Source organism: Lycium barbarum, chromosome 10 (genome assembly GCF_019175385.1).
Source record: "Lycium barbarum isolate Lr01 chromosome 10, ASM1917538v2, whole genome shotgun sequence".
In the NCBI taxonomy this organism is placed as follows: domain Eukaryota; kingdom Viridiplantae; phylum Streptophyta; class Magnoliopsida; order Solanales; family Solanaceae; genus Lycium; species Lycium barbarum.
Genome location: NC_083346.1, coordinates 95,409,541 through 95,422,724, shown reverse-complemented (window position 1 = coordinate 95,422,724; position 13,184 = coordinate 95,409,541). Strand labels below are relative to the sequence as shown.

At 35.6% G+C, this 13,184-nt stretch overlaps 1 protein-coding gene across 3 annotated transcripts; it reads right to left on the bottom strand.

Moving 5' to 3' along the window:
- Nucleotides 1-1,377: 1,377 nt before the first annotated feature.
- On the bottom strand, nt 1,378-9,826 carry LOC132615018 (uncharacterized). 3 transcript variants are annotated; one of them, XM_060329570.1, is made up of 4 exons: nt 9,534-9,819; nt 8,206-8,663; nt 5,895-6,082; nt 1,416-2,017 (listed from the first exon to the last, which is right to left on the bottom strand). In XM_060329570.1, exons 2-4 carry the CDS (start codon nt 8,495-8,497, stop codon nt 1,814-1,816), a joined length of 684 nt encoding a protein of 227 aa, XP_060185553.1. In that variant the 5' UTR covers nt 8,498-8,663; nt 9,534-9,819; the 3' UTR covers nt 1,416-1,813. The 3 variants fall into 3 exon arrangements, with proteins under 3 accessions (XP_060185557.1, XP_060185553.1, XP_060185556.1); XM_060329573.1 differs by having other exon boundaries at nt 1,648-2,001; nt 9,534-9,817; XM_060329574.1 differs by lacking the exon at nt 8,206-8,663 and having other exon boundaries at nt 1,378-2,017; nt 9,534-9,826.
- Between the last annotated feature and the right edge of the window lie 3,358 nt (nt 9,827-13,184).

Here is a 13,184-nt window from a genome sequence, read left to right as displayed (position 1 = left end):
ATGAAGGCTTGAATAAATACTATATACATGAAAAATATAGATATTAATGGTTAAGAAGAGAGATAAAATAATGGGTTTATCCCTTAAAATAAGAGATAAATGAAAGAAAAAGAATAAAAGATATCATGCAACCCCTTAGTTAGAGGATATTCCTTATCCTAACATACTTTTTTAATATGCTAAAAAGGTCAAAAAAAATAATAATAAAAAAAAAACGTGTTCTTTTTGAAGAATTTGAAAAGTTATGCTATTTATGTGCTTAATTTCAATACGTGACTTAAGGTGTAATTTTCTCTATTATTTTGATATGATTTGGCCAATTGGCCTACATATGAAAAAACTAATAGAAAATCATAAAATCCTATTGAGAGAAAATCTACCCCTAAACAAGACTTCGTTTGACGACTACATTGTGGATGTTATTGTGTTATGTTGTATGAGAGGGATTCTTTAATTTATAGAGGTCCAAAACCTTTTCCTCCAAGAAAAGGACTAGCCAAATATGGAAGAGAATTATATTTTGTTTTAAGGAAAAGTAAAGCAATTATGGTTATAATTTGACTTTCCTTCAAGAGAAACATAAAACTCAAATATGGTAAGAAAATCAGGGCAAAACCCTAACACGGTTTTCCCTTCAAATGGACTGACCTTTAATTTTTACACTTCAAATGGGCTAGTCTTTATTAATTTTTGCCCTTTAAAATTGAACTTATGCCTAGCGGGGCTTCTTTAACGGCGATGACATAACTTATGAATATTATGATGCGTAACCTATGCCTGTCTAGGTATAGGTTTGATTTGAAAGGGAAAAAAAATTAAAAACCAGTCATTTGAAGGATATAAATTAAAGACCAGCAAAAAATAGGCCAAAAGTGCAAATGACCCCTACATAAAGGCATTTTTTTGTGCGGATTGTCCTTCAAACGCGCACTGGTCTTTAGTTTTGGTCCCTCAAATTGTTAGTCTCTAATTTTTGTCCTTCACTTAAAAAAGTGATCGAAAATATCCCAAAATTCTGAGTTCAAACCCCGCTCAGTAAAAAAAAAAAAAAAAAAATCGCAAGACAAGACTTTCGCGAAACCTCAGCCTTAAGGCCTAATATTTGCCCAAAATTAAGCCTATTCGAGCAAAAGTTAGGCTTTGAAGTTTGCCTTAAAGCCTAATTTTGAGCAAAAATTTGTCTTAAGCTAATTTTTGCCTGAATAGACCTAATTTGAAGCAAACATCTATCTTAAGGCCTAACTTTTACCGAATAAGCCTAATTTAGCTACGAAACTTTGCTTTGCGATTTTTTTTTTTTGACTCAGCCGGGGTACGAACCCAGAACCTCGGGATATTAGGCGAAGGGCAAATTTAAGGGACAAAAATTAAAGACCACCCACGAATAACGGTCAATCGTGCAAATTACCCAAATAAAGGAGTGCTAACTCGCCACCTCACCTGCCCCATTACAAATTTTCAAAATATCATTTACACATCCACGGCCAAAAGAACGAACCTTCAAACTATCAGTTAAGAAACTTGATAACCAAAACTGATCTTGAATTAGTGAAAGTTTAAGCAACAGCTACAAGCCTACAACTATTCAAAAACTACAAGATACGCGTTCCATTTAACAGGGAAACATACTGACCACTAAATCCACCCCCGCCCCTCCCCTCCCCATCTCCCCAGAAAATGCTAGCAAAGGAAAAGTTTATAAACATCCAAACAAGGCTATGAATCAACAGAGACATTGCCAGCTTGACCACTTGAAGCATGGGGGTTGTTGTAACTCCCACCAACAGTACCTCCTCCCCCACCTCCTCTTCCCCTATAATTTGTTATTAGCTCTTCTGGAAGTAGTTACTAGATTGATCATAGTATTGGTTGCAGCCACCATTCTGGTAGGACCCGCTCCTACCACGCCCTCCATGGCCATCAGAATATCCCCTACGGCCTCCTCCACCCCCATTGCGATTACTACCCCTGTAGTTTTTATTCTGATATGTCCTTCGGGGCCTGGATGTAGTTTGAGCTTCAGAATTTCCATACATGAAGCAGATGTGTGGCACGACAGCAAGATGCAGGTGAATATATGTTCAACAAGTTTTAAAGCAACTTTAGGTTAGACTTGTGACCCAATTCATGATCTTATCATACATAGTTGCATACATTATGAAAACCTAATTTTTTTAATTTATTTCCTAACTGCTTCGTTTTTCAGATTATGTATAAATTGAAGATTTTTCAAAGAAAACCAAGAAAAGATAGTGTGCTAAAAGTGGGTTAGTTTATTTACATTGTTACTCGTAGGCCGTAGTCATCGTTCAAGGCAATTAATAACAGGAAGATGCAGGCATATAAACTGCACAAATTTTGTTGGGTGTTCTGGTACAAACTTCGCAGGATCTCTATTAGATGGACGATTCACATTAGGTGCTGCCTCTTGATTGGAGACAATCTAGAATCTTATATGCATACGAAACAAAATGAGGTTAGAGCAAGGGCCAAGCCACATGTCAGCTATATGGTTTAAGGCTTGAAGCAGCTTCTTCAAGAACAGAAATTTGAAAGGACAAAAATGATGAAACAGATTTGTGACAAACAAGTAGCACTACTACGTGTTGTTTGTCATATGCTCTGGAAAGAAAGAAGCACATAAAGATAGATGCTGCTTTATCAGGAAAAAGATTTGAGTTAGAATGTATTTCTATCCTAACAAAGTCACTTTGATGTTCCAGGACCACATAAATTTACAACAAGCTACAAGCATATTCTATTTCTATGTACCCACATATGGTAAAGTTGTCGTGTGACCTATAGGTCACGGGTTCTAACTGTAGAATCAGCCACTGACCCATGGGATGCAGCACTTCCCTGGATCCTGCGTGAACACGGAATGCTTTGTGCACCAAACTGACTTTTCTTTTTACATTAGCACATCCAATTCATGTAATTATGTATCACTTCCTATTTTAGGTCACTTGCAGAAGTTTTTAAATTCCACTAGCTTGAGAAAATGTTAAAACCTAAGTTGCACGGACTCACCATTTTGGGTACCGTTCCCGTCTCGACACGGGTCGGGTCGGGTGCGGGAACGGCAAACGTCCGGGATAAGGTCAATTACATTCGGATACCTTGACCGGAGTCCATCGACAAATTTGGGGGAAAAATTTGAGATTTTGATTTCTCAAAATTAAAAATATAACTTCAGATGGCAGAGAGAAGCAGTGATATAGATGGAGAGTTTGTTTCCGGCCTTGAATGGGTTTCTCTTTCTATCTTGAGTAAAGAACAAAGAGAAAGTGAAAGAGAACTTTGCTGTGGAATTACAGATATGTAAAAGCTTGAAAAGGAAGTGGAGAATTTTGGAGAAGACGACTCTTAACTAGGAAGAGGCGTGAAACTGCTACAAGCCTAGAATTAGGTCTCTTAACTGTAATAACTAGTAAAATGACCCCTTTATTCTCCATATATGCTATGCTATTTTTGTCCCTTTTATTTTCCATTATATGCTACTTGTGACGCAAAATTGAAAGGCACTTAACTATGCTGTTTATAAATGTTTCTTTCCCATACAATATAGGGATAATTTCTAAACTTATTATTAGCATGTCAACTTTTTGATAATTAATTTATATTTTTAATCGCACAAAAGCACGGAAAAATTTACTGGTTGTACATAATAAAATTGACCCCTTTGTAAAACAGATTATTCAGGAACGTATTTTTTCATGTCTTTTAAATAATTTAAATTATTAATTATTGTAACTTATAGTATTTTCACATAATTTCAAATATGTAATTTGATAATGAATTGAAATAACTTAGAAAAATGACAAAGAAAAATAATCGAGAATTTTAGATAACTATATTTAGAATGAGAGAATTTAAGAGCACTTAATTTATATTAATTAAAATTAATTTAGGAGCAATAACTAATATTAAACTATCGAAATACTTGAAATATAATTATATAATAGTCAAATTTATAATATCTTTATAGCTCTATTTTTTATATAATTTTGAATTTTCTTAGCCGAATCCCCCCACCCGTATCCATAACTGGATACGCACCCCCAAATCTTAAAATTTAGATTTTGTCGAATCCGACACTCGGATCCGCACCCGTATCGGGTACCCGCACCCGAGTCCGTGCAACTTAGGTTAAAACAATATGAAATAATATCACCCAATTAGCCCAAAGTCTACTAAGACCACAATGTATTAGGCTAAGATAGGCTAAATAAGGGGTCATAACCAAGCCCGTCAAACTTTTCTTTGAGCTTAAAGCAAACCCATCAAACTTGACCTAACCTACCTTTGGAGCAAGAGAAATGGGCATGACGCTGAAGCTTTATGGACTTGACAAGAGAGGTGAGGTGAATTACATTTTAACACACACTTTGAGCCAGAAAAACAAGCATCATGCGGGTCAAAACTCGAAAACTGCTTGTTTGGAAGTCATTCAAATAAAAGCCAACAAATATTTCATGTAAATGTGATCTTCAAAACAGAATTCCATGTAAATGTATTTTTGTACTTTTGTATGTCAAGGAAGTGTAGAGGAGCAGAAATACATGGAGGATCCAATTAAATCTCTATGACCTGTGCAATAATAAATAGAGAACACTAACTTATCACATAGGAAAAACAATTGTCGTGTGACTCTGATCATATCTCTCTAATATATACCAAACCAAGATCTGAGAAAAGTCTGTTACATTGATGCTATCGGTGAACTTGATCTATGTAAACACAACCCTAAATTACAATTATACAGAAAAAATTCACAAATTGACAGACTGTTTAAATTGCGCAAATACATGACAAGGTAGTATAGTCTAACAGATCAATACTCATAGAGAACCACAAAAGGTTGAGTCTAACAGATGAACATACACATGCACAGTCGTGAGGGAGCAATGAAGTTTCCACTTGACTGTATTTAGCTATTTTTTGAATGAGAACACAGTCAACGGATTAAGCAATTCAGTGGCGGATATGAACATGTGAAGCAAAGGCAAGGTTAGGGTTTTTGAGCTCTAAAAACAAGTGAAGCAAAAAGTACTTGTGAGTTGTGATAGCCCTAAACACAAGCAAAGAGTACCTGTGATAAACCTAAACACAAGCACCACGGCTCAATGCTAGTATTGTCCCACTTCCAACAATTTAGGAGAAGCCTACTAATGTAAGGGTTAGTGTGCATATTACCTTACATGTAACATCACGATAAAAAGCATACGTGTAACATCACCATAAACAAATATAACTTCCGCAAAAGACACAACAATTTAGCAGAATAAACAAATGTCAAACTAACTTTCTTAAGCAACTCTTATTCAACTAAAGCATCCCAAATCAACATGTTCTTGGATGCTATTTTCTCTATAAAAAGCTTAGAAGATCGAAAGTACTAATTCAATAAGTGATTCGTCACAATGCTTTAGTTAAGCTACTTATGCCTTACTATATTGCAAAAAATTCACTACATTGCTAAACTAGCTTTAGAAAAATATCACAAAATTTCAAACCACCCCCTATTCTGGAAAAGGGAAAGAAAAATTAAAAGACAGCTACTTCCCAAGAAAGGAGCACGGGACTCTTATGCATCTGAAGTACAACTATTAAAAACATTGCATAGAAATTATCTATCGGCTAGGTCACCTAATTAAGCAATACTGCTAGGGCTAAACAACATTACTTCAACAATTACATTAACTATACAGCAATGGAGACAAGGGCTAATAAAAGAAAATGAGTTAAAGCTTAGCATTCACACATAACAACAGAGAGAAGCATCCATATATAAAAAATCATCTATAACTTTATCATGTCAATCTTGCTAGATGTCTTTCAGCACTTAAACATTGCCCATAGATTGTAGAGGTTATACTTCCGTAAGTATTTACCTTCTGCTGACTCTGCACAGCAATAGTGTGCACTTGCATGGGTTCACTGATAGGCACAGCACCCACAGACTCTTCTACAGGCACTGAATGTGACGCATAGTTTGCAGCAGCTGCCTCCACTTTAACAGGCTCCGTAGTAAAATAAAGTGAAGACATTATCCTGTTCAGCTTCGATCTCAACTCAGCATCTACAACCACAAACAACCAGCTTAAACTATGAACATCTACACGTCTCAAAATTCACCATAATATTGATATAACTATAATTCTCCAAAGAGTGAGTTTCTAATTAAAATGACCACCTAAAGTTGGATTTCCAGTTGTACTTTTTAGTTTGGGGTGCCAATAGTAGCATAGTTGCCTAGTCGTCCTTCATCTTAAGTATTACAATAATAGGTGCTTTCGTGCTTCCTTTAGCGGAAAACGGACTTAATGGAGAAATAAGGGATAGGCAAGAATCTATTCTTGAACTCTAGCTCTAGATATCCTAAAACATAAGTTATGAAGTTGTAGATTGAAATAGGTCCAAATGGGACACAATTTAGCCAGTCCTAACAAGATTGGGAACGGTAACATTCATCCAACAAATTGGATATATTTAGTTCTACACATTGTTTTAAAAGGCAGTGTCAGGACTCGCCCCGGGGCTCGCCTCGGGGCAGGGCAGTGGCAAAACGCCCTGGGGCTAACGTGCGGGGCTTAGTTCCTATGAGGCTTACGCCCTAAGCGCCCAACCGTACGCCCTAAACACGCCTAACGACCAACGCCCAGGGCTCGCCTAACAGTTCTTACACAAATTATATTTTAAATTCCTTAATTAAAATCATTCACCCTCATAATTGTTTAACAAAATAATGATACTTAATAGTTTTTCATCTATAGAAATAGAAGATTGGGTGTAACTCATATAACAAGTCGTAGTATTGGATATTTACTATTTGAAAACGTCGTGAGGGTGAATCACTTATTTTTTTTAAAAAAAAAACACATAGCGGAATTGCACATTTTCACTTGTCATTGGTCATAAGTCCTATGTATCAGAATTATCATATAATTTTATTTTTTGTTCATGAAGAAGTTATGTTTTAATTGTAATATTGATAAATTTTATTGATTATTTGCTTATACGGAGATAAAATGAATAGTATGATAGTAATAGTGTTTTAAGAAACTGTGTTTTTTTCGGTGTTTGAAAGTTAAAATGTTAGAATTGTTTTGCATTTCATAATAGCTTTTATTTCATTGTATTGTTTATACTTGTAAAATTATGTTATATATAATTACAAGTTATAAGCGGTGTATAATGGGCTTTGATCATTTTTTGTGAGGATCAAGCGCACGCGCGCTCACACACACACACACACACACACATATATATATATATATTTCATTTATTTACAGTTTTCTTTTATTTTTTATGTAATTTTACCTATTTAAAAATATTTATTGTAATTATATTATTTTAAGAAATACTAAAAATTAAATACCCATGGGGCTTACGCCCCGTGCCTCGAGGAAAACGCCCCGCCTTTTAAAACACTGGTTCTACAGAATCTAAAATCTTGTCACAAGAGATAAATTATTTAGGGGTCCTTTGGTAGGATGTATTAGAGAAAATAATATTCAGTAGTAGACTGAAATAGGTCCAAATGGGACACAATTTAGCCAGTCCTAACAAGATTGGGAACGGTAACATTCATCCAACAAATTGGATATATTTAGTTCTACAGAATCTAAAATCTTGTCACAGGAGATAAATTATTTAGGGGTCCTTTGGTAGGATGTATTACAGAAAATAATACATGTATTAGCTTTGGTATTATTAATCCCTTGTTTGGTATTGTTTTCCAACCTATGTATAACTAATACACCCTATTTGGTAACATTCTTATACATAGCAAACCTATGTATAACTAATACCAGTACTATTCCTATTCTAATACACCCTATTCATTTAATACAACAAACCAAGCAATCAATAAAAAATAATAACAGCATAACCAAACCTAACATACTAATCTCAGCATTACTAATACACCCTATACTCAGTACTATTCTTATACACCCTACCAAAACACCCCTTAGTATCATAAAAAGGGATGAAATAGCACGAAATGGACTATAGATAATTTATTTGGGATTCACCATAGCAGTTGTTATAACATTACGCGGTCAGACCTTCATTATAACAGCTAAGTTTTTTTTTTTTTTTAAACAGATTTTTCATGTTATATTATATGTGCTCTATAACAGCCAAAAAAATATCCGAACAGATGATGTTGTTATAAAGAGGTTTGACTGTAATACTCACAAGTGGTATCAGAATCAGGTACAATTTGCTTATCAGACTTCGCAATCCAAAGCTTCGCACGCTCAATGCACTGTTCAAGTGCACGCTTATGCGGCAAAGGAGAATTAACAGGTCTCGAAATTAAAAGCCCACTAACCATTGAAATCAAATCCAAATCCCTCTCCCCTAACATATCATCCACCACATCAGTCGAATCATCATCCTCCTGCATACAATCATAACTCAAACAACACGCTCTCTCATGCATCCTCCTCAACATAAAATCACTCTGTAACGACTTCACATCAAACATAAACCTGAAATAAAACAGCTTAACTAATCCTCAACCACCAACATTAAACTCTCGGTATCAGAATTTGAGTCAACTGACGTGGAAAGGTTGGCTGACGTGGCGAGGTTGATTTCTTCAGCCACGGCGGATGTGAGAGGCTCGCGAAGCTTCTCAAGCTTGTCGATGCCTGCGAAGGAAAATAAGGAAATTAAAACTTAGGACCCGTTTGGCCATAAGAAATTTTCACTTTTCCGGAACTTTTTTCACTTCATTTGAATGGAATTTGGAAAACATCTAAAACCCTAATTTCACTTTTTTTTACACGTTCTTTGAAAATCAGCGTTTGGCCATGAAAATTCCAAATAGAATTTGGAAAACATCTAAAACCCTGTTTTCACTCTCTGTTTGGATGGTTGTCACGTATTGTTCCATAATGTGTCGTATTATATCGTATTGTATTGTATCGTACTGTATTGTTCTAATGAATACAACATTTGGATAGATTGTATCGTTTCCCGTAGTTACATAATGTCACAATTCGATAAACCTACAAGAAAAGTATGTAGGAGGTAGAGCTACTATAAAAAGGTAACGTAAAGCTGCATAAAATAGGATTATTAAATAATAAGTAAAGACAAAATGAGAACAAGAAATAAGGTAACGACGCGATAACACCACACTAGTCATTACACAAAATGAAACTTTTCGTCGTTACATAATGATAGATTTAATGATACGATACAACAAAATTTAAGTAACAATCAAAACAAACATTGTATTTAAACTAACAACACAATATAATACAATAGGTAACAACCATCCAAACAAGTTGTTCAGTACATTAAAAAAAACAAATATTCTTTGCAAAAACTAAAACCAAACACAACTCCATCTTCACCCCAAACTTCAAATTCCAAATAAAGTAAAAAAAAAAAAAAGGGTTTTCATGGCCAAATGCCTACTTAGCAAGAATTTGGCGGGTTGGGTTATGACCCAGTTTTTAGCCTATATCAGCCCAAGTAATTTTTGACCCGCCCAAATTCAGACCAACCCGTACCTGCGATGATTGCTGGTTTGGAACGGAGAGTTTCTTGTTGTTCTTTGTTAAGGGTTTTGCCATTAGAAAGTGATCCTTCCATTTGGACAATGAGGTTGTGTTTTTTACGAAGGGAACGAAGGCGTTAGTTGATAACGTTGAGGACTGCTCCGTCGGAGACGTCGGATGTTGCTGTGTCTGTCATTGTATTTGGTGTTTGGGGTTGAGAGGTTTTATGGGGAGTGGATTGATTTGTTAATTTATGAATTGTGATATTTTTTCTACCATTTTTCTTTCTTTTTGGGTTATCTTAATTAGCTAGTAGATTGTTGTAAAATACTCCCTCCATCCAATATTAAGTGACCTTTTAGATTTTTTATTTTATTTCAAAATAAGTGACGCTTGAGGATTTTAAGAAAAATTAATTCTATTCTTTCAAATTTATCCTTATTTATAATCAAGAATCATTAAATAACTTTTATTTTTCTACACATTAATTAGGGGTAAATTAGTAAAAATACTCATAATTTTCTAGGAGGAAGCAATTTCTTAAAGGGTGTGCATGAGCTAAAAGAGTCACTTATTATGGAATGGAGGGAGTATTATTCACCCGTCCGTGATATAGTTTGACTAAGTACCAAATTTAAAAAGAAAGGGAAATTCATGAAATTTGTGGTCTATACCAAGTTATAAATATTTGTGAGCCGTAAATTATTTCATTAAGGGAACAAAAGTTTTAAGTTAAATTATTTTCTAAATATAAAATTATATCATTCTTTTGGGATAAATTATTAGAAAGAAAAAAGTATCATGTAAACTGAGACAGAAGGGTATTATTTTCTTTTCTTTTTCGTTTATCTTAATTAATTAGTTAGTAGAGTGTTGTAAAATATACGAGTATATGTATGTCCATGTTTATGTTATTTGGAGGCCAAGAACTAGTTACCGCAATTAATTGGAAAGAAACCACGCAATTTCAAAGGACAAGGGGTTCCAAAGAGATCGGTGTTAAGGGTTTTAGGGAGAAGGGTACGAGGGTTTTACGGAGGGGATTGATTTGTCAACTTATGAATGTAAGATTTCTATCATTTTCCTTTCTTTTACGTTTATCTTAATTTTAGTAGAGTATTTGCTTCAAAATAAGTGTCTACTTGCATATTCAAGAAAAAATTAATCCCTTTCTTCCAAATTTACTGATTAATCCCTTTCTTTCAAATTTACTTCTATTTAGATAAGTGAATTTTTATGTAATCAAGAAACTATATTAATAAAATAGTATTTAATGAAGGGTAATTTATAACAATAGCTGGAAATGGCTGTTAATACCCCGTAGGCTGAGGAGCAAAAGGAGGAATCCGCCCGAGGAGGGGCTTGCGTCTGATTAGCTAGTTAGTGAGACAATAGCTTACCAAGGCGATGATCAGTACCTGGTCCGAGAGGATGATCAGTCACGCTGGGACTGAGACACGGCCTAGACTCCTACGGGAGGCAGCAGTGGGAAATTTTCCGCAATGGGCGAAAGCCTGACGGAGCAATGCCGCGTGGAGGTAGAAGGCCCACGGGTCATGAACTTCTTTTCCCGGAGAAGAAGCAATGACGGTATCTGGGGAATAAGCATCGGCTAACTCTGTGCCAGCAGCCACGATAATACAGAGGATGCAAGCGTTATCCGGAATGATTGGGCGTAAAGCGTCTGTAGGTGGCTTTTTAAGTCCGCCGTCAAATCCCAGGGCTCAACCCTGGACAGGCGGTAAAAACTACCAAGCTGGAGTACGGTAGGGGCAGAGGGAATTTCCGGTGGAGCGGTGAAATGCGTAGAGATTGGAAAGAACACCAACGACGAAAGCACTCTGCTAGGCCGACATTGACACTGAGAGACGAAAGCTAGGGAGCGAATAGGCTTAGATACCCCAGTAGTCCTAGCCGCAAACGATGGATACTAGGCTCTGTGCGTATCGACCCGTGCAGTGCTTAGCTAACGCGTTAAGTATCCCGCCTGGGGAGTACGTTCTCAAGAATGAAACTCAAAGGAATTGACGGGGGCCCGCACAAGCGGTGGAGCATGTGGTTTAATTCGATGCAAAGCGAAAAACCTTACCAGGGCTTGACATGCCGCGAATCCTCTTGAAAGAGAGAGGTGCCTTCGGGAACGAGGACACAGGTGGTGCATGGCTGTCGTCAGCTTGTGCCGTAATTTTTTCGGCAAAAGGCCAAATCTGCTTGGACTATACCATATTACGCGCTTTTGCCCATCATTTAAACGTTGTCTCAAATGTGCCATTACCATTATGTTTTGCATTTAATCGTGGCCTTGATTTAACGAAAACCCGAAAACTTATATTCGAGGGCATGTTTGTTCAGTTTCACATAGTATGGGGTATATTTGATTCATTGAAGTTTCTGAACTGCATATTGTATAAAGATATTTTTTTGTGTAGTGCACTTTATGCGCTAGTCAGTTTTATTTTTTTATTTTTTGGTACTGCATTTTGAAACTCCACACTTTGCTCTATTATTCTTTCACTTGCTTATGAAATGTCGAAAGCTTCGAGTTCTTCAAATAGTCGTGGAAGGGTTCGTGTATGTGGAGTTGCTACACACCATCCCACATCATGGACTCCAAATAATTCTAGGAGACGTTTTTTCAGGTGTCATAAATCTGACATAAGTTATCTTTTTTTCCTTGTGATTGTTTTTTGCAACAGATCTGTAATGAACTTTTTTATGTTTATGTTTTGTTTGGGTAAATCTTTTTCTTTGTGATTTATGTTGCATGCATTATCGTTGTAGATATTGGAATTGGGAAGACAAAAAAATTTCAAAATGAATTATCCTGTTCATCAACAACTTTAAAAATAAAAAGGATGTTCTCATTAGTGAAAACAATCTTTTGAAATGGGAAAATGGTGCTCTTAACAGTGAAAAAAATATTTTGTAATTTTTTTTTTTTTGTAATTCTCTTTTGGCTGCGTAATAAATTGGGCACTTTGGTTAAAAAATTGAAAAAATAAATAAAAAACTTTGAAGGAAAAAATAAACTTTCTTTAACTTGAAACTTTATATGAAATATTGATTGAGTTTGAGGCAAATTATTATACTTGTGATAATGAGAATTTTAAGGAAGCTGTGGGTGAGGTTGAGTCTTCTTCTTCTATTGATGGAAGACTTGGGAATATGAGGCGAAAAATCTAACTTATGTTATTGGGTGGCCTTTTTGGTTAGTGGTTAGTTACATGTTATGAGGGAGACTTCAAAAGATGGATGTAATTGCATTTAATCTTTTAGTTGTATAATTTAGAATATTGGGCTATGAGGTGCCAATAATTTTTTTTTTTGCACGGATTGTCCTTCATTTGGGGTGGTCTTTAATTTTTGGCCTTCAAATTGGTGGTCTTTAAGTTTTGCCCCTCAAATTGGTCTTTAATTTTTGCCTCTGCCTTTGCAAATTCTGCCAAACTATCCATGGAAGGCAGAATTTGCATGGCCAGTTTTGCAAATTCTGCCTTAAGGCTCAAATTAAGGCAGAATTTGCAAAGGCAGTGGATAAAAATCAAAGACCACCAATTTGGGGTACAAAAAATAAAGATCACCCCCAGCGAAGGACAATCCTGCAAATTGCCCGCCAATAATCATAAGTTGGACTTTTTAAAGTCATTTATTAGGATAGGTTGT

Bases quoted from the DNA above. Each gene is read 5' to 3' on its own strand.
- LOC132615018 (XM_060329570.1), bottom strand. From the start codon at position 8,497: ATGTTTGATGTGAAGTCGTTACAGAGTGATTTTATGTTGAGGAGGATG. The intron at 6,083-8,205 runs GTGAGTATTACA...TTGTGGTTGTAG, and splicing joins ACCTGATTCTGATACCACTT to ATGCTGAGTTGAGATCGAAG. The intron at 2,018-5,894 runs GTAAATACTTAC...GAAATTCTGAAG, and splicing joins CTGTGCAGAGTCAGCAGAAG to CTCAAACTACATCCAGGCCC.